This window comes from Anticarsia gemmatalis, chromosome 8, assembly GCF_050436995.1.
Source record: "Anticarsia gemmatalis isolate Benzon Research Colony breed Stoneville strain chromosome 8, ilAntGemm2 primary, whole genome shotgun sequence".
NCBI lineage: Eukaryota > Metazoa > Arthropoda > Insecta > Lepidoptera > Erebidae > Anticarsia > Anticarsia gemmatalis.
The window spans coordinates 9229342-9251119 of record NC_134752.1 but is presented as its reverse complement, the minus strand read 5'-3'; the positions used below and the strand labels follow the sequence as shown (position 1 = coordinate 9251119).

Below are 21778 nucleotides of genomic sequence, written 5' to 3'. Positions count from 1 at the left end.
TATTTATATAATGAAACAATTACGTGATGTGGCCCCAGCACGTTCGCTTAAGACGGTTTATCTCACACTCGGCCAGTCCCTAATAGAATATTGTATTCTGGCTTGGGGTGGCAGCGTAACATCCCATCTAATAACTCTGGAAAGAGCACAGCGCGCCGTTTTAAAAACTATGTTGAAGGTACCGTTTCGCTACTCTACCACCAAAGTTTGGTGGTAGAGAATATATGTATATAAGGAAAATTGTCTTAGTAACACATAAAGAAACACTAAGTAGCACGAGCTACGAGGACATGATCAGGAAACGCATATTTAGTCTACCTATTCCCAGAGTAAATACAGTTTTTGCGAAAAGGTTCTGTTGCTATCTTAAGCCGTTTATATATAATAAATTAAATAAAATATGCGAGCTACACACTTTATCACATAAAGAGGCGAAGCTTAAAATTACTAAGGAACTACTTACCTGGACTTACGATAAAATAGAAGATCTATTTAGGCATCTTGTATAAAAATGTAAAAGCAAATAACATATTATTGTAATAATCTGTGACTTTTAAGATTTTATTATATTATTATACTTATATTATTACTCCATTACTTTTAAGTTAGATTTATATTAATTTATTTTCGAGTTCCTAATAGAGTTATACAAATGTGCAATACAATTCAAATACCGCTATTAATACCTAATATGTAATTAAAAAACGACATAACATATTACGACTGACAAACTCCCTACGGGAAAGGCATATTGCCTAGTGTCGGGAGTTTTGAAAAATCCACATTACCTATGTATGTACCCGGTTTTTTGCTGTAATTCATAGATGCTAAGATTAATTTTTGTATCCCTCACTGTAAGCAAATGTTGTGATTTTATGTGTAATGTGGTGTGAAAAACTTTTGCAAATAAATATTTTATTATTATCTTTCTTTATGATTATTCTTAACTATTACATTTTTTAATATATTCTCAATATTAAAAGAAAAATATAAAAAAACATATTTAAAAATATAAAAATTAGGTGGCGACCGGATTATTATATTATTATTACCTAGTTAGTTCACAATTGTCCTAAATCTAAGAAATTCCCTACAAATTAATAATAATAATATAATAATAAATTTATTTATCACCAAAAAAGAAAGTACAATGCAGTGCATTACAATATTGTTGCCATAGGTAACAATGTACAGTTACTTATTATACACTTTTTCGAGCCCTGTCTGTTAAACTAGGCTAGAATGAAAGAAATTAGAATTAGAATTATTAATATTTCTAAATCCCTATTCCTTTCGGAGATATTAGTTAATAGCCTTCAAATTGAGCTTTCTTGAACTAGACGGCGGGCGTATTTAACTAGTGATTTTTACATATTTAAGTATTCAACATTTTATTAGTGAGGAGACTCTTACCCAGTAGTAGGACACTAATATAGTCGATTAAGTCGCTTTTAAGCCTATGTTATATTTTATCCCAAAAACGTAATACGAATGTATCAAGTTGGTTACTCTATTATATATAGGCGCCTGCAAGGCTCGATGCGACGGGACGAGAGCGATGTGAAGTGCGCCCGCACTGTCTCTATCTCCACACAAGTACGCGCGCGATCTACTCTCTCCCTAGTATATCCTAATATTTCAAAAGGAAAAACAGGATACTTTTCGTGGCCTGTCACCACTTGAGTTTTCATTACACATTTTTTTTATATTTAGGACTTTTTAAGTTATAATCTATTGTAGGGTATTTCGGCTTTAGTATAAAGAAAAAATAATGTTGTATATGTTACTGTAAAAGCCCGAACTGTGGTAAATCCTAAGATTTTCCGGTAAAACCTAAGATTTACCAACTCTGAATGGTAAAAGTCCGAACAAGCCAGAGTTTAAAAACTATGTTACGATATATAAAAAAATCCTCCTTCATAACTATGTTTATAACTATTTCACGGTATAATTATATACTGTGACATAGTTATAAAGTAGGAGTTTTGGACAAAGCGACATGGGTAGGTTAGGTTAGAAGGCTAAGGTGGGAGCGAGCGAAGCGAAGCTCCCACCTTAGCCTTCGTGGTTATTTTTTTTTAACCACCCAGAAGGAGGAGCCCCGCGAAGCGGGGCTCCGTCGACATCTCGACATCATCAAGTGAATATAGGTAAAAGTTCGAAATAAAAGAATTGTTCGGACTTTTACCATTGCGAGTTGGTAAATCTTAGGTTATACCGGAAAATCTTAGGATTTACCACCGTTCGGGCTTTTACAGTAACATATACATTATACATTAGGTTGGGGGAAAAGGTTTGGTATCATTGAAAGTTAAAATTTTAAAAACATAATTCCAAATTCAAATTAAGAAAAGGTGTGATTTTCTCTTGTTTTTCGTACTGTCATGTCAAGATGAGTGAATGAAGAAATTCGATACATTTTAAAATTTTACTTCAAAAAGGTAAAAACGCAACGCAAGCCGCGAAAAAAATTAGCGATGCTTATGGACCTAGTGCAGTGTTTGTGAGAGTAGCACAAATTTTGAATTTGATGGGAATTTTGATGTCAATGCCATTTTTGAAAAAGTGGAGCAGGATCGATATATTCATCAGTAGTTACGACGTAGCTAAAGAACTGGGAATTGACCACAAAACAGTTTTGGCGCATTTGAAAAAAGCTGGGTACACAAAAAAGCTCGATATTTGGGTACCGCACGAGCTCACTGAAAGAAACCTAATGAACCGTGTACTCATTTGTGATTCTTTATTACGACGTAATGAAACTGAATCATTTTTGAAGAAGCTGATAACTGGTGATGAAAGTATTTACTTGGATTTTTGTTTAAAATTCGAAATTCAAAACAATTTATTCAAATAACAATGTTTTGAACAGCTGAAATTGATTGATTGATTACATTCTGTATCTCGTCTTGTTGGCCTTACTATAGAACACTGAATTACATTAGAGAACACAGGATTTCCAATAAATATCAACGCAAACAACAAATTACATTTCACATAATTGCTTTATTAAAATATCACTAAGACTTTGGAATTTTGTTATTAACTCTAGCGACTGAGCTGCCATCATCTCTGTGCGCTGAGCAGACTGCGATCAGAGCGTCTATGATCAGTAGCGAAGCATTGGCCAGGGCGCAGGTTGCGGCAGCCTGGGCGTAGGAGCGGCGGGCACAAGGAGGTATATCGCGCCACCACTTGAGAGTTAGCCCTCCACAGGTGGCGAATAGACAGCTGCCGCTCGCCGACCACCACGCGTCAATGTACGCATCTGCCGCCGCCGATACCGCCTCGCCTGTAGAATAGTCATCTTCATCATTCGTTTTTTCTACCCAGTCCAGAGCCTAAGCCCCCTCTCGTTGACGACGACGATGTTTCAGTTAGAAGGATAGATATATAATTATTATACATAGAAGTCTGTGCGCGTTAACAAGTCAATAGCGGATATTGGGAGACCGCCACTAGCTACTTTTAGCATCGGCGTTTTAGTCGTTTATTGGAAGCTTGATGCAGCGACCGGTTGCTACAGCCCGCACACTAGCAGAAGCATCGCTGCGTTTTGACGGCCACCGAAACACGAACAGTTAGGGATGACGAATGTGATTTTTTGGAATTATTGTAAAATCATTTTCACAACATATCAAATGGATCTAGGTAAAATTTTGTATGAGCATTATTGTTGTGATATTATGGTAATCTCCCACAAATGTAATTAATCAAAACGTACGTGAAAACAAGGCATTTTTTCCGTTTCAGCCTAGTCTTTCTTCCAACTATATTGGAGTCGGCTTCCAGTCTCACCAGATTCAGCTGAATAACAGACCCTCCACAACCCAGTCACCTGGGCTATAACGCGATACCCTTCGGTAAGACTGGTTGTCGGACTTTCAAGCTTCCAACTACTGTTAACGACTGTCAAAGATCTTTGAAAATGACAGCCGGGACTCACATCTTAACGTGCCTTCCGAAACACATAGGAACTCGATATGTATAGATTAAGGTCATGGTTTATTATGTACGTTTATATAAAACTATTTTTTACCCGCGACTTCGTCCGCCATCCCATGAGAATGCGTAATTTCCCCGGGGAAAAAACTAGCCTATGTTCTTTCTCGGGTATCAAAATATCTTCACTGAATGACATGTCTGACAGTTGTTTAACACAGCTTTATATAATGTTGCATTTAAGTTAATAAAAACGTTGTATGATACGTTTGTGGGGTTTTCTCTAACACTACTGAATTATTTCACGATTTTTTTACTAATACAAAGCTTAATTATTCCTTAACAACAAAATATGCTTTGTTCTTAATATAACGAAGTCGCGCTAAGGCATATTCGCCATTAAAACAGTTGCCATGACAACGGAATTTTGTTAATTCAATCCATACTAATATTATAAATGCGAAAGTATCTCTGTCTGTCTGTCTGTTTATCTGCTACTCAATCACGCCTAAACTACTGAACCAATTTGCATGAAATTTGATATGGAGATATTTTGATACCCGAGAAAGGACATAGGCTATATATCATCACGCTACGACCAAAAGGAGCAGAGAACCAGTTATTATTGTTACAAAAAAGGGGAAAAATTTCACCCATTCTCTCTTATTGGACGCAAGCGAAGATGCGCGGGTCAGCTAGTGTCGTTATAAAATTGCTTATTCGCGACTTCGTTCGCCACCTGAATTTTCCTGGGAAATGTGTCATTTTCCCGCGGTAAAAAATAGCCTATGTCCTTTCTCGGGTATCAAAATGTCTCCATACCAACTCTCATGCAAATTGGTTCTGTAGTTTAGGTGTGATTGAGTAACAGACAGACAGACAGAGTTACTTTCGCATTTATAATATTAAAGTATGGATTAGTATATTAGTATATATGGATAATACCTTTTTGTTAGATGACTAATGCACGGTTTCTGAGTAGGTACATTTATTGGTAGTTTATCTATTCAATGGCGTTTCAACTGACATATTGGGTTTCTGAACACCGCAATGTAAGATAAACTCCGTTTGGACGTAGTTTAAGTTGAAAAATATTCTCAAAATTATTTATATCTCTTAATATAACGACATCGCGCTAAGGCATATCCGCCATTAAAACAGTTGCCATGACAACGGAATTTTGTTAATTCAGTGTCATTATAATATTGAATATTCGCGACGTCGTTCGCCACCTGAATTTTCCCGGGAAATGCGTCATTTTCCCGGGGTAATTTAAATGCGAAAGTAACTCTGTCTGTCTGTCTGTCTGCTACTCAATCACGCGTAAACTACTGAACCAATTTGCATGAAATTTGGTATGGAGATATTTTGATACCCAAGAAAGGACAAAGGCTTCTTTTTACCCCGGGAAAATATCTCATTCCCACGGAAAACAGCGACAATCGGAAGAAACCGCTCCACCGCTCTTTACGGTTGCACTGGCGCTTTCACTAGATGGCGCTACTGGCAATATTAAATCGCACTATCATTACGTTTTATGCCTTAGCTGGGTAAGCCTACGCTTTGGAGATTTTTAACCGAAAGGAGATCGGCAGATTTCGTACAGCTTAAAGTTGGTGTTGTTTTGTTACAGAATTTATACCACTTATTAAGGGAGCTAAGTCACTTATTTTTATTTGGAAGTATTATTTTTAGAAGTCCGGATTAATTAATAATTAAGGTAGAAAGATTTGATAAATTACATAATATTTTTTGGTATATGGCTCATATTTGTTGCAACTAAAGAAAAAGAAAATCTCATGAGACGTCACTGTTAGTTTGACGTCTACGCATCCGCTAATTTGCTGTTGTATTGGATCGTGGTTTTGACAGCATCTGAGCAATTTAGCGAACTATCGGGGCTTCTTAAAATGGACATAACTTTTATCTCCCAACTTTAAAAAATATAAGAATTTTAAAATAAGCTTGTCTATCATATTAGCTACCAATTAAAACAAAAAGTAAACCTAAACATGACATTTTATAAGCTGTACGAATTCTTCATACAAACCTGCCGTTCGCCTTTGATTATTATGCTACTTACGTTATTCTAATCAGTTGAGGTTATACTCTTTCGAATTGATATTAGTTTGAAATAGTTTCCACTAAATATTTCGTGTTAGTTATAATTAATTGTAGGATAGTTTTAATTTCGTGTTAGTTATAATAAATTTGTTTGTATATTCTTTTAAGTAGCTTTATGAGTATTATATTATAGTATATGGTCACCCATCCACAGAACAACCTCGGCAAGCGTAGCTTAACCTTTGAGATGGATGCGCGCGGTTGTTACTTAGCTACGAGGTTCTCTAATCTATACAAATATTATAAAGCTGAGTTTGTTTGAACGCGCTAATCTCAGGAACTACTGCTTCGAATTGAAAAATATTTTCGTGTTGAATAGACCATTTACCGAGGAAGGCTATAAGCTATATAACATCACGCTTCAGCCAATAGAAGTGGATTAGCAACGAAAAATGTTACAAAAACGGGGAAAATTATGCATGATTTGATTATTAGTATGTATCACACTACACAGCACGACGAGAAGTTAATGCTCCTGAAATGTTAATGGCGAATTTGTGTTTTCTTGCGATGACCAAGTCGATCTATTGTTTTAAAGGTATTTTTTTTCAAATTGGCATGATAATAACATACGTAATAACTTAAGACAGAAGGTCCTTTAAGTAGAGACTAAATAGATTAATCGACTTGGTATTATATAGATCTCACAACTTTTTACGGCGAGACTTGAGGTTTTTACAGAATGTTTTTGATGGCATCTCACTTCTTTTTGTAGAGCGAACATAAGTCCAATTTGTATGGAAAGACGTTTTTTTTTCATAATTCAACATATCTTCCTATGGGAATGTTGGTCAGTTTCATGGGCTAAACACCCTTACCCACCCTATACCCCCTCCCGTTATGCCTCATATAGTAGGCACCTATTTATTTTATTTTCTACAGTAATAATAATTCATTAACTGCAAATGTAACCTTGTAATCTTATACATTTATATGAGATTACAAAGTTATTGCTGCAGTTGGTGTATTTAGAAAACTGGACCGAAATTAGAAAATATTCAATTTTTCCCATGATTAAGACACTAAACTCTATTTGTATTCAAAATTTTAAGCTTCTAAGTCTGCTAGAAGTACCTTAGACTTTTGATGATCGGTGAGTCAGTGAGTCAGTGAATCAGTGAGTGACAAAATTCAAAATTTTAACAAGTTGTCATTCTTAAACCACTGGTTCAAATTGACTGAAATTTGAAATATACAGTGTTTATACAATGACTGATTAGTTGCTGAAAATCCAGGCTTCTTGTTTTATCCACAACGAAATTATAGGGGTGTCAAAATAGCCCGAATTGCTTCGAGAAAAGGATGTTACGGCCGTGCCGCTTTTTTTTGCTCGACTTGCGGGGGCACTTCCGTGCCCCCAGATTAAAACTGTTATTTATAACTGTGGCTGTGTGGCTGTGATATGTGCATAAAATTTTATTATTTTTAATTGTTACTCGAACCGCAACTAAGAGGTGCGCTCCGAGGAACAATAAATGTGCGCTAATTCATTTTGTGCGCCTCAAAATGGTGCGCTTCCTGCTGCTGGCCTAGCTCAGGTTTTCGTTTTGACGTTGAGTTTTGTGACACGTTGTATATATATTTCTTTTTAAATAAAAGCACGCTTATTGTGACGTAACTATAAAAAAAAGAGACATGTTGTCGCGACATTTTTTATAGATCATTTTGTTCCGTCATTAATATGTAGTTTTTGCAGCCCACGCGTTTGGACGAAGTTTTTTTACACCTTGGGTTAGATTATTCAAGTTTAAGTAAGTTTTTTTTTCAAATGAACCATAGCCTATGTCACTTGGGAATAGTGTAGTTTGCCAACGGTAATAAAATTTTTGAATTCGGTCCAGTAGTTTCGGAGCCTATTCGTTTCAAACAAACAAAAAATCAAACATTTCCTCTTTATAATATTAGTATAGATAACTACCACAGCCAACCATTATACGCAGCACAGTTTAGTCTATTACCAAGCATGTGGAATAAGTCCATGTCTAGCGCAAATGATATTTTTCTAAACGAAACTGAAGCATGATGAAAGACTATGATATTTTATGACTACAAGATTTTCTATAGAAAATTTGATTTGGTCCCAGTCACCGGGAACAAATTTAAAAATAACAATGAATCCGGGTACTAGTCCCATAGGTCCTGTTTATTGCGGTCCCAGTCACTGGAACTCTAAAAAAATGACAAACACCCTGTTCATTAACTATAATACATTTTAAAATCACTTGAGCTGTTAGTACCTCTGGAGTTATCATCATCGGACACGTTAATTGACGTGAACAGAATATTACAAACAAAAACTTAACAATAACACTTAACGGAAAACCAACCCAAACAACAAAATCACAATTATAGTCTTCTGTCAGAAATAAATAAAAATGCACTGAAACAGATAGAAAACAAATTGTGACTGTGACTGGAATGAATGAATATCCGCTGTTGACTTGTTAACGCGCACAGACTAGAATTACCGAAGAGATTACCCGAAGCAAATAAAGCGTGTTAAAAACCTAATTGCACTTTGTTCTACCCGGAAATCAAACAAACTATTGTTAAGACCACAGAGGTAGTTCAAAAACTTCCATTATTACAGTAAGTATTTATTCCAGCATTTATTATTACATATTGTTTGTACATATTCTTTATTTGTAGATAGTGTTTCCAAACATGTTGTATTTTTCGTCCATTAATTACGTAATGTTTTTTTCGCCTCTTCCTTTCGGGTGAAATAACATAACATAACAATATGACTAGTTACTAACACTAGCCATTAATAAACCTATCTCTTTTTCGATTTTTAAAGCATAATTTATTCAAAAAAGTTTATATTTTTATATATGTAACGCTCTCATTTATGTAAGCTTGATCACAAAAAGGCCAGAAACACAGTTTCAATTAAGGCACATTATGTCAGCTCTGCAACGGCATCGCTCAGATTTACTCGTCATTTTAATTTGAAAATTAAACCATACATGCAGCCGACCGACGCTGACAGCATGCTTCAAGCATGCAATCAGCTTCGTATTGTCATCTGAGTAAGTGTTATAGGCAGGGATCCAACAGTGCTTGTGAGCTATTATAGCTCGCCTATAACAGACAAGACGCAAGTTTAGGCAGACGCCGAACTCTCAGCTTGCGGCCGGCGCGCCGGCTGGAAGCTGGCACCACGCAGACGGCTAGCGTCTTCTCCCTCGTTTCTCTCTAAAGTATATGAAATTCTGCTCAACCCTTCACTGGTTGTCTCACGTAATTAATGGGCGCTCTCTTACTCATTACGTTGTTGACAGACTATCGTTACAGTATATGCAACAGTATTAATTACATAAACTTCTCATTGCCATCATTTCATTCGAGGCTCAACAACGGATACACATCACCATGTAAGTTGTTGATATTTCAATGGTAATTGATTGATATAGTGCTTGAAAAATAAATCCTCTCCTTGCAATTATTATTAAAATTTCATAAGTACCATCATAGTATAATCTAGAAGATTATTTTACTGTCTCGGTGGTGTTATCTATAGTGTATCCGTGTATCCTGTTGACGGCGAGGTCTAGGGTTCGACCTTAGGGTCGGGCAAAGTACTGTTGGTATTTTCTAATTTAATTTAGAATATTTCTTAATAGTAGCTGGAAATTTTATTACGTACCCGGTAAATATGCCGTTTATATAGTCATTTAAGGGGCATGCTACTAAACTTGGCCTGCCCTCTACTACATGGGACTAACATTTTCAATGGGACGATTTTATACACTTCTGCCTACGCCTTCTGGTATAACAGGCGTGATATTATGTATTAATTAAATACATATTATGTGACAACACAACCACCTGTGAAACCCACTTAACCGCCAAAATTGTCAGGCGGTTGCAAACTAAACTGTAAGCAAGGGGCTAACCGCTAGTGCGTAAGGGGGTTTAGTTTCACGTGTTAATAGGTACATACGTGGGCCACTACTAATATTTTGAGCCTTACTATGAAAAACAGTTAAGGGTAGCTCTTCAGAGACAATATTTTCGATGTCTATGGGTATATTTCTGTAAGCAACTAACATAACATCACGAATTTTTTTATAAACGGTTAAGCTTTGTCCTTATGTGGTACAAATGGTATTTTAGAAATAATTGCAGTCTAAGTACAAAATAAAATATTTAAAATTCGTATTTCTGATTCATATAGCGTGTCCGTTTGCCATTTTCCGGAACAAAATGATCAATGTCGCATTTTCCGTTAAATAAATAAATTTAAGACTAAATTATATTGAAAGGAGATGAATCGCTCTCTTGCAAAAAAATGGGTATTAATAATTATAAATATTTAATTTTGCTTGTAAACAAGTAAATAAGAAGTGTCCGGCATATAATACTGATTAATGTGGCGTAAGCTGCACTTGAACTTATTTGAGACTACAAAACGGAACTTCGACAAATTCTTGTACGACACACTACTCTACTCCGACAAAATGGCACTCCGATGCGTTTTAATTTAGACAATACTAGAGTTCGATATACCTAGTCTCTCACTGCTATGAAAAATAAAAATATTCTCTAGCTATCACTGCTATGAAAAATAAAAATATTCTGTAAAAGTAGTTCATTAAAATACATTAAAAAAAAATTGATATACATTGGTGGCTTAGATGTGTCACGTCGATTTACGATATTGTCGAAGTACAACATGCCTGAGAAGAGTACTTCGAAGTTTACTGCTGTCGACCTAGCATTATTTTCGAAGGAGTATGTCGTCGAAGTCGCATTGTTTCTTATTAAAGTTATGTCGAAGAAACGGTTTGTCGGTGTACAATAGTGTCTGAGACTAGGTATATCGAACTCTAGTATTGTCTAAATTAAAACGCATCGGAGTGCCATTTTGTCGGAGTAGAGTAGTGTCGTACAAGAATTTGTCGAAGTTCCGTTTTGTAGTCCTTGGTTCAGGTGACCTGCTGATTACAATACCTACTTTATAAAGTTTATCCTATTGTTTTACAACTTCAATTTGTGATTCGTATGGTACTTTTGAGTAATAGATTCGTGTAAAAAATATCAATATTGAAATCTACATGTATGATGAGTTATGCATGATTTTAAGCAAAAATCTGATTTCTCTGTGCCTGATTGGTGTCGTAAAAACACTATATGCATCATAAAAAAAATCATTTTCCAGTACGAAAGGTGCACACAACTAAAGAGAGAGAATTTAGAAGTATTTGTAGCTTTTTTTTGCTCTAGAGTTGTAATTCTTTGTATAAATAACTAGCTGACCCGCGCAACTTCGCTTGCGTCACATAAGAGAGAATGGGTCAAAATTTTCCCCGTTTTTGGAACATTTTTTATTGCTACTCTGCTCCTATTGGTCGTACCGTGATGATATATAGCCTTCCTCAATAAATAGGCTATCTAACACTGAAAGAATTTTTCAAATCAGACCAGTAGTCCTCGAGATTAGCGCGTTCAAACAAACAAACAAACAATCAAACAAACAAACAAACTCTTCAGCTTTATATATTAGTATAGATATTATTGATCTTACCAATTGTATACCGTTATACATATGATTTCTTATAACAGTTTTCCTAAAAAAAGACAATTGCAGTTGTTGAAATATTAGTCCATTGAAATGTCACAATTTGAGGGCCGAAAATTGCATTTCTTAGAGGACGCAATTTTATTTTTGGGACATGTAGGGGGGGTCAATAGAAGCTTAACTTAAAGTTTGTGGGGTCGCCACCCTTGTCCCCCAGCCGCCATCTTGGAAAAGGGGGTGGAAACACTTTTTTCACTATATCTCGGAAACTATGCGTCTTACAATAAAAATGTGAAAGCATAATTTGTAGGAAATTATTTTGCCTACAAATATATTTCATAACTTTTTGCTCTAAATTAACAATTAAAGAAGTTATAATGTAATAATATTATAATGAAAACAAGTAATCAAAGATACGTATAGTTTTATAAAATAAATTAGCTAGTTGATTAATTGATCTTCACATACACACAAAAAACTAATGTAGCTGGCAGAATAATTGAAAATAAAGCCAAAAGAAAATATAAAAATAATCCTGCCCAAAATAGAGTCAGATAAATAAATTAAAAAGAAACATGGTCCACCCAGATGAACAAAGCACACCAGAGACAAAATAGTTATCACGGAAAAACACATTATTACTGTTGTCATAGATCTTAACAATCCTAATAAGGATGGATATGGCTCATTTTATGTGACACAAAAACTGTTGTCATCTTACATTTGATGATTTTTTGTCGAAATATTTTTGTTCAAATGCCCAAGATACCTACAGGTTTAGCCTGGTTTGAGACCTCACTACTTCAAAACTATTAATGTCCTCGCCTTTTTTCAGGTTCCTGTTTTTCATAATGCCGATAACATTGATATATGGTCAAGACACCGCAAATGAAACAACAACGACTACGGAACCATACGAAGTACTAAATTATACATGGGTTGAACATAATGATAATTATGATTTTGTTGTGGGAATATCTCTTAACGATATACCCTTATGTTCAGGAGTTTGGATTTCCGCCTACACTATAATAGCCCCAGCTAATCCGTTTCGGGCAATTATTACAGGTCCTGGAAACTCTGAAGTTCGAATAACTAGCTATGTAAAAGTTCATGTTGTATATCGTGACTGGTTTGAGAACTATTCAGCAAGAGTGACTGGTGTAATGTATCAATACTCACACTCTCGTACAAGCTATACACCATTTCATGAGAAGGAGCCATTGATAAGTCCACTGCACGATATTGTAACGTTGATGGCTACTCGTAGAGTCTTCGGCCGACCTGTTTCCTATTTCCGTTATCCTTTTCATGTAAATATGTACAATTGTAGACGAGTTAGAATAAAGCCTGACGGAATATTCACTATAGCCGGCTTCGGTTTCATTGACCGGTTACATGTTAAACAGAACGTTCAACTAGAAGCTGTGGATTACGTAGTAGACACTGTTTGGACGGACTGTGATGAATGGATTCCTAGAACTTGGGGATATTTCATATGCTTATTGAACATTGAGAACTTTGTAGGAGTATCATCTGGCGCTGCATTAATGCATAATGGTTTATTTATTGGTTTAGGAAGCTTCTCTTTATCAAAAGAGAATGAAACAGTGTTATTGTTCACCGATATAAGAGCCTATCAGTCACTGCAATCTGATACTTATGGCATTCATTCAATTCCTCGTCCTATATATCGGTAAAATCTCACTACTATTGATCTTCAACAACCAATAATATAAAATTAAACTTGGTATAGACATAGAATCAGTAGTTGGGCAACATATACTACTATAATTAATACTCTTCATCACATAAAAAAATCATAAAGGAGAATGGCCACTTCTGGGCGGTCGGCGGCCATTAATGAAAGCAGTGTCAAATTAAAGTAATGATAACTAGGAACAACTTTTACTAAGAACGTTTCGCTGCAATCCTCTTAGGAAACAATGTATTGACATGTAAATATAATGGAATTTCATAGAACATAAAAATTATTATTTCGTGTCTGTAATGCATTTAACGTTGTGTTTACAACTTCTTATAACGATTGCAATGCCATCAACATAAAGAACAATCGTAACAATATGAGTAGACAAAGAGCAGCATATCACCGGCGATCATCTTTTTTTCGACGATTTTTCAAATCCGTCAGAAGAAGATCTTATTATTTTTCGTTCTGGGTACGTATCAAGTGAAGTTAGCTCGTAGTTGTTATATCTGTCTATAATATGGTTAACCTAGTGTTAAAGTGGTTCAAGCCACCCGAAAGGCCTTTGACATGGCTTAACGACTGTTATCTTAGTTGACAATTACCGGGACCGACTTTTTACGTGCCCTCCGAGACACGGAGACGCTCAGTTCAAATACCACTATGCGGTCTCCCATCTATAGAATGACCGCACCAACGGTTGCTTAACCCATAGATCGTTTACCGACCAGTGAGCGCAACTGGCTATGAACGCATTCTTAATAAGCTGAGCATTCAAGACAGGGCTTATATAACATAGAAGTCTATACTTTACATATATTATAGAAATACATGGATTTGATTCTTATATTTCCGTACGTAGTGATTTTTCAATTTCATATATATTAGAGATCGGAATTAGTACATTAGTGTTAGGCAACGTGATAGTGCGAAAACGGGAACATCGGTTCTGATACATATAAGCAATACATGACACTTCCATAAATATGACTGTCAATTCTTTCTTCAATCAGATATATTCAAAGCTATTTTCCGCATGTAGAAATATCGTAGTTCACACGGTCCTTGCTGCAAAATGGTTCAAGCAAAATAAATAGGAACTTACTTACCTATATTTTTAAAAGAAGGACGTAGTTTCCTAATGTAAATATATGTTATAATAATGTGATGGTTTGTGTGTGAGTGTTTAAATTAAAATAAAACTTCCAAAGAGATGGTACAGCTACATTTGTTAACGCGAAAAATTGTCAAAAATTCACAAGGAGGCATAAATATCATCTTTCTAAATAAATTAATATTATTACTGCATGTAATTTATATGCCATCAAAAACATCATGTAAAAACCCCAAGTCTCGCAGCTCAGTCTCTCTGCCGCAAAAAGTTGTGAGATCCATGTGATACCAAGTCGGTTAATATATTTAGTCTATACTTAAAGGACCTTCTGTCTTAAGTTATTAGATAAGTATTATGATGCCACTATTAAAAATATTTTACGTTTTAAACAGATGGATCGACTTGGCCATCGCATGAAATCACAATGAATATTGCAATTATATGTATGAGATTATATCAGATCCATTAGTTTATCGCGCCTCACGCAATAGAAACTCTTGTCTCCAAGTTGCATTATAAAGTACACATGTAGTTCTCGTGTCAGTTTAAGTTTTCAGTGCGACATGGTAAATTATTTTTTGCTAATAATAAAATCCGAATAAAATTTAAAATTTGAGACTTATGTATTTATACTCATAAATATTGTAGTTTTAAAAAATACAATAACCCGACAGTGTCCCATACAAAAAAAAACTGTTATTCTCAAAACTTTCTGAGTGCCCTAGTATTATATCTATTTAGTAATAATAACTACTTATGTTTAAGTATAACCGACAATACTTTATACGGTTCTATTCTGTAATTGACAGCCTTCTATTCGTGGCACAGGTTAAGAAGGCATCGAGAGGCCGTACATTCGATTCAATATTAGTGCGATCCACAAATACTTGTTTAGGGACTGGTCTTACTTTGTGTCAGTTGTTTGTATGTTTGTAAAGCAATTCTTAGTGTGGGAGTTGTCTTTTTTATAATAATAATATTAATTCTTTTTAAATTGTACAACTAGTTCCAGCCAATAAATTATGACTATTATTCATTATTTTATTTATCTCATTTTAACTAAGGTTAGGTGTTGTAAGTGACTATTAAATGTACATTACTAGAACCAATGTTCTATTTTACTCTCCTTGCAATCTTTGGATGGTAGAATGCATAGTAAATTAATGTAGTAAGTATAGCGACTCTGTGGTGTCTCAAAAGGGATTATAAAGACAGGACAGTATTCGACCAGGGAACGCAATGGGGATTGTTCACTTTTTTTTATGCTGTTGTTCACTTTTGGAAAACCATTTCGATGAGTAGCACTCCTAAACATTATAAATGAATTTTTAATGAAAAATATTGTTAATACATTGATATTTTTGCAAAAATATGTTTGACCTTGCTTGCCCTTCAAATGACGTCATCATAGGACTTTTAGGTTTGTGCTGTTGCCTAACAAATTCCGAAAAAACTTTCTGCCAAATATTAATTGTAAAATTTATGTCAAAATCGTAAACAAAAATATAACCTATATAGTTGATAATCCGATATCGTTTCGGTTTTAATGTTGTATTGCATACAGTTTATAGATTTTATTTCGTTTACGTATTAACTTTTATAGATAAGTGGAATATGGAATGCAGGAAGTGTTTTGTCAAGTCAAGTCTTAATAGTCTACAAAAATATTGTACGTATAAGAGGAGATTTAAGGGAGAAGTGGAGTCGTGAAGCAGGTGTTGTTTTAGCTAATAGAGGTTTTAATGGTAAAGATTCAATATTAAGCTCTCATGGCATGAGATTCTTAGGCCCCCAAGTGTTTATACAAGGAGTAAACAACCACATTGAGAGAATAGCACTTATTTAATTTACTAGGAGAAAAAATTAAAAGCTTTTGATAATGTAAGTGTTTTGTTCCTTTTTGTTACTTTAATTTACCTAATTACATTTGGATTTTTCCTTCGTTTATTTCATCTACTCTACGGTGACTTCTAGTCGAGATATATTCAAATATCATAACAGTATCTTCATTAGGCAGGTTTCGAGAGTCTGCTTGAACAAAAGTACCACTCATTTTGTTGAAACGTTCTTATAATATATCAATAATAATTACGATTACAATTAGTTGTAGATCAGTTTAAAAACATAAACAGAAATATGACAGATTTTATGATGACAGTTGACACAGAAAATCTTTTCTCGAAGTTCTGCTAACAAGGCAATAGCACAAGGAATTATGCCACTGATGACGTCATATGAAATATATTTTAAATATTTTTAAAAAATAACTATTGTCCCTATAATTAAAATATTCAAATAATTTTCTGAAAATAAAATAAAAACCTATGTTAAAAAAAATTAACAATCCCCATTCTGTGTGATTTTTTTGACACCCAGACAAGATCTTGTGAAATTAACAGCCACTAACATTAATAAAAAAACATTCAAGATGCACAGTTTCGAACAATAGTAACACGTAAATCTGTCCTCAATCACACCAATAAATCCCTATGCACATGGTTTTGGAAAATCAACCTTTCGTGAATTACTTAAAGTTGTTTTTATAAAGCAGTGTGCGACAACCAAAAACATTTGACGACCGCCAGTGGTTCCTAGGACAAGGCACTGATGGTGATGGATATTTTTTTACAAGTTCGTTTTTTTCATACAATGTAATATTGTGTTCTAAACACGTAATTGTACTTTTATCTAAAGGTAAATTATATTTTTGGGTAGGATATGTGAATATCAATGAAACTATATACTATACTACCTACAAGTATTTTGTTAAAATAGTTCACCTGGTTGCTACACGCTCGCCTCTTCGTCGAATTCCTCTGAGTCGAAGTAAGCCATGCTTAGATCGAGGAACATGAACAAGGCGTTGAGCAACGAAAGAGACGCGAGCAGAATAGCGGAGTTGTGGTCGCCCATCCTCGGGTACAACGAGTTTTTGACCCTGTTTGACATCACCATCGAGCCGCTGGTGGCGAACATGCCGACTCCAAGGATGCCAAAGTACATATCTTGGACCAGGTCCAGCGGCGCCAGTAACATCTCTCCTAGAATGTTAAGTGACTGACACTTACAAGAACAATTGCAAAGCAAGTATAATATTATGTCAACAAATGTACCTAATGGTAATATTACGAAAACAATAAAATTTGCCAATCTAGGGACAAACAGTTTTTTCAATTTAAATCAAATTTAGAAAACACAAATCAATATTATTGCAGCTACATGCGCAGGATAATATAATACATTCAATAAAGTAAATCGTAGTATTGTTATCCTACAACCACAGAAAACAATAACTGATTAAATAAATAAAACTGACTACTATATCTGGGCAACAAAAAAGTGTTTTTGAAAGTAGTGTAGTGTAGTATCTTACAAATACTGGAAAAAGAAATACTTTGATTTAAAAAATCTATTACTTTAGTCCCCTCGCCCACGGTGACCTTTTCTAGCGATGCAGTCGCGCGTTTGGCAAACGCGCGACTGCATCTGTTCAAATATAACGCGTGTTAGTCGCCTTTGCAACGCGCTACAGTAACGACGCCAACGCGCTCCTGCATCGCGACCGTATTGATACTTTTACTTTCGTTGCCTACGCTTCGGTTGCTTACGTAAAAGCATCACCAAAGACAACGTGATTAATGTTGCTTCAATGGAATCCATCTTGCAACTGTACCAATTCAAGGTATTTTTTGTGCCGTAACTGAATCGCGTTTGTATCGCGACTGAATCTGGGCCGCACACAGCTAGCAACCGCTTTGCGACTTTATCGATACTACGCGCGACAGCATCGCGACTGCTTCGCTACAAAATGTCGCCGCGGGCGAGGGGCCTTAAGACGCATTAAAGGACGATCGGACAAAACAGTCCTTGTTACCAATAAGGATGTGACACATGTCATTAAAAAGGTCTTATAATATACTGTAATAGTATAACTAACATAACTTTTTTCACACAGTGATTTGAAATGAGCTCCAATAGTAACTATTATAAGACCTTTATTATAAGACCTTTCTAATTATACATGTCACGTCGTTATTGGTTCTTGGACCAACTACCATACATTTTTTCCGGTCCTCCTTTGATGTTTCTAATATAAGTACTAAGCCGCGGTAAACCGCGGGAGCGGCTAGCCGTGCAGTTAGCCGACGTTCACACGGAGTCGTGTTTTACAGAGTCGGATCTGAGTGTTTGCAGCATCCGAGTCAGTGGCAATTGTATTTTTATGGAAGAGTTCACACGAACATTCGATTTTAAGATTTGTCAGAAAAACCTAATCTTACCCAAAGTGGATATCCGATTTGACAGCTTGATCTAGACCGACATTGTAAGATCTGGGTTAAGCGACATAGCTCTTCAAATACAGGCTAAAAGTAGATAATGTAAATAGGTGTATAATTTTTGTTTAGCTCGCTCGTTCTTTTTTTATCAAATGACATCTTTCGCACTTTGAATTGCTCTTGTGTTGCGGGTACTTTTAACAAATAATGGACACAAAGTGCAGCCAGACCCGAAATAACTATCGGTGGATAACGCAAAATACATATATTTGTTCCGTGTGGGAATCGAACCCATGACTTCCCGTCACGCTGGTAATGGCATGGCAAGAGCCTTAACCACTGCGCCCCAGGGACCGCGGCGTCCATCAACTTATGTGTTTATTTAACTCTGAAGAGTTTGTTTGTTTGTTTGTTTGAACGCGCTAATCTCAGGAACTACTGGTGCGAATTGAAGAATTATTTCTATTGGATAGCCTATTTATTGAGAAAAGCTAAAGGCTATATATCATCACGCTACGACCGATAGGAGCAGAGTACCAGTGAAAAATGTTAGAAAAACGGGGAAAATTATGACCTATTCTCTCTTATCTGACGTTATCTAAGATCACCGTTATTTTGCATTTGCTGTGCAATATTCGCTATAGATTTCTCTATACCACCTGGAAGTACTTAATGATGAATAAGTATAAAGGCGCATCTCAAATCAATAACTTTTCCAACTGAGATTTGTGTTTTCTGACACCTCGGCCGGCTTCCGTCGGTCGCCGTCCCCTCATGTAGTGATGGTATTGTACAAGAAGAACTCAAGTTTGGACAAATAGTGTAGGTATCTCCACCAAATGTATACAGCATATACACGTCTTATTCGCATCATCGTAACATTATTCACCCCACTCTCTCGCCATCTTTTATTTTACAACAATTCTCTTAAAATCAAGTTATCCTTTTATTCAACCATAAAACATCAAATCTAAAATTAATCAAAATAAAACTTAATCTCAAATGTTTGCTGTTTTGACTCTGGTCTGTAGCAGTGAATCTATGCTTTATTCCATCTTTATATTTATGTATATATAATTCTTCTGTAAGTGTGTATGTCACAGAACTTCTCTTAAACGACTGGAGCGATTTTGATGATTTTTTTTTTGTGGTGTTCAAGGGGATCTGAGAATGGTTTAGATTAACAATTTTGTCCGCTGGACAATGTCTTTTTTATTAATTTTTAATTTATTAGACAGGACAACGTCTGTCGGGTCCGCTAGTATATTATATAAAAATAAAATATATTATACAAGTACCATCAAGGAGCCATAGCTTTTGGAAATCAGAAGATATTTTTAACAGCTTTTTTAAACGTTAAGCTCAGGACTTATTGACCGATGTGTTACATAAATAATATCACACCTGTTATATAAACGATGGCGTAGATGAGAAATACACGTTTTGCCATTAACAATGTTAGCCTCATCAGCCCACGTAATAAGAAGCAAACCTATTGCCATTTGCCAGGTACGTTCCCGAACTCCAGGCTACTATTTTAAGAAATGTTCAATTAGAAAAGACTAATAGCACTTCGCCCAATCCGCGACCGCGACATAAAGGCTAGTCAAGGTTACTATATATATTACAATAATAATTACAACAAAGTAGATATGAATTAACTTTGTCTTTAATTACTGAAAAGGCAGAAACTACTGACGACCCAAGAATTTATTACTTTTTCATTGTACTAAATTCACATTTTTGATATATCTATATTATGCTTTGTACAATCTATAATATTCAGTGCTCACCAACAATCTCGCCAGTTAGCACGACGAGGTATCCGATATATGTGCCGGAGCAAAGAACCAGCGTGGGGACGTCCGTCAAGTCATAACTGTAGTGATGTAGAGTTACACATGCAACTGTTAACGCCTGCAAAATAATTCACCCTATCATGTCGAACGCTGATTATACCTACACGGGACAGAACAGGCGTCTACGAAGCGAACTGGAAGACCCCACGAGGGATCAGGACAAAACCAAGAACAGTACATAGTAATCATAACCAATTAGAACAATAGGCAAATTGTGAGAGACTTGGAATCCACGATATTTTCAAATATATTTAAAAAATTCGCTGTATATACAGCTAAAAACGTAGACCAAGGAAACAGCCAAACAGGTAAACGTTTGCCGCATTAGTCATAGGGTGGATGAAATTTTAAATTCTATGTTGTATGCATCCGCCAGCCGAGAATCATTCCTATAAGGCTGTGTACTAAATTGTCTGGCTATAAGATCTCACATCGTGTACTTTTCGGAGGAACGTAAGCAAACTTGTAATTAAGTCGAAGTACTTTAGTGTTTCACAAAAGGTTTTTTATGGTTTTTAGATGTTATGATGGTTATGCAGAAAACTAGATGGTTTATTATTGTTTTACTCAAGAGACGCCAGTTTTTTTTGTTAACCAGCGCAACAACTGACCTTACCTATTGTTGTTTATACATAATATAAAATATAACATGTCCTACTAACCAATTCACAGAATTTCACTAAACAGGTTGGTACTAACATTTTACTTTATTTTGTAACTATATTAACACACTTAAGACTTTTTATAATACCAATTACACGAGTATAAATGATATTATTTGAGACCAACACTTGACAGTTTTTTTATCAATGACACCCGAATAAAAAATGTCCGAATTTTATCGGTTGCTACAAAGAGGTATTATATACCTGTAGGTTCCTACGGTTGAGTTAAGCTATAATGAGTCACATTAACACAAGTATATCTTACAAGTTAACGCGTGTAATGTGCGTATTAATACAAATAATTATAATATTTTTGCATCCAAATCAGATCATAAATCCTACTGTGACGTCATAAAATGTTAGCAATGTCCAAATTCATCTAAACTAATAAAGATTGAACGATGAGAATTTGTCAAAACGTGCATTTTTTGCTAGAATAATCACTTCAGAAGGATTTTTAATATTCTACCCCTTTTTTTTCGTCATAAAAATGCATTACGGCATATCCCGCTCCAGGGAGGAAGCGGGGGTCTGCCGGGCTATCCCGCCGGTTAGGCGTTCCGGC

General features: G+C 35.4%; 1 protein-coding gene across 1 annotated transcript; it reads right to left on the bottom strand.

Annotated features, from left to right (window-relative positions):
* Nucleotides 1-3160: 3160 nt before the first annotated feature.
* Nucleotides 3161-21361, bottom strand: LOC142975167 (uncharacterized). The gene is made up of 4 exons (XM_076117897.1): nucleotides 21211-21361; nucleotides 20483-20606; nucleotides 17193-17453; nucleotides 3161-3292 (listed from the first exon to the last, which is right to left on the bottom strand). The coding sequence occupies exons 1-3, from the start codon at nucleotides 21247-21249 to the stop codon at nucleotides 17200-17202; spliced, it is 417 nt and encodes a 138-aa protein (XP_075974012.1). The 5' UTR covers nucleotides 21250-21361; the 3' UTR covers nucleotides 3161-3292; nucleotides 17193-17199.
* Nucleotides 21362-21778: the final 417 nt, after the last annotated feature.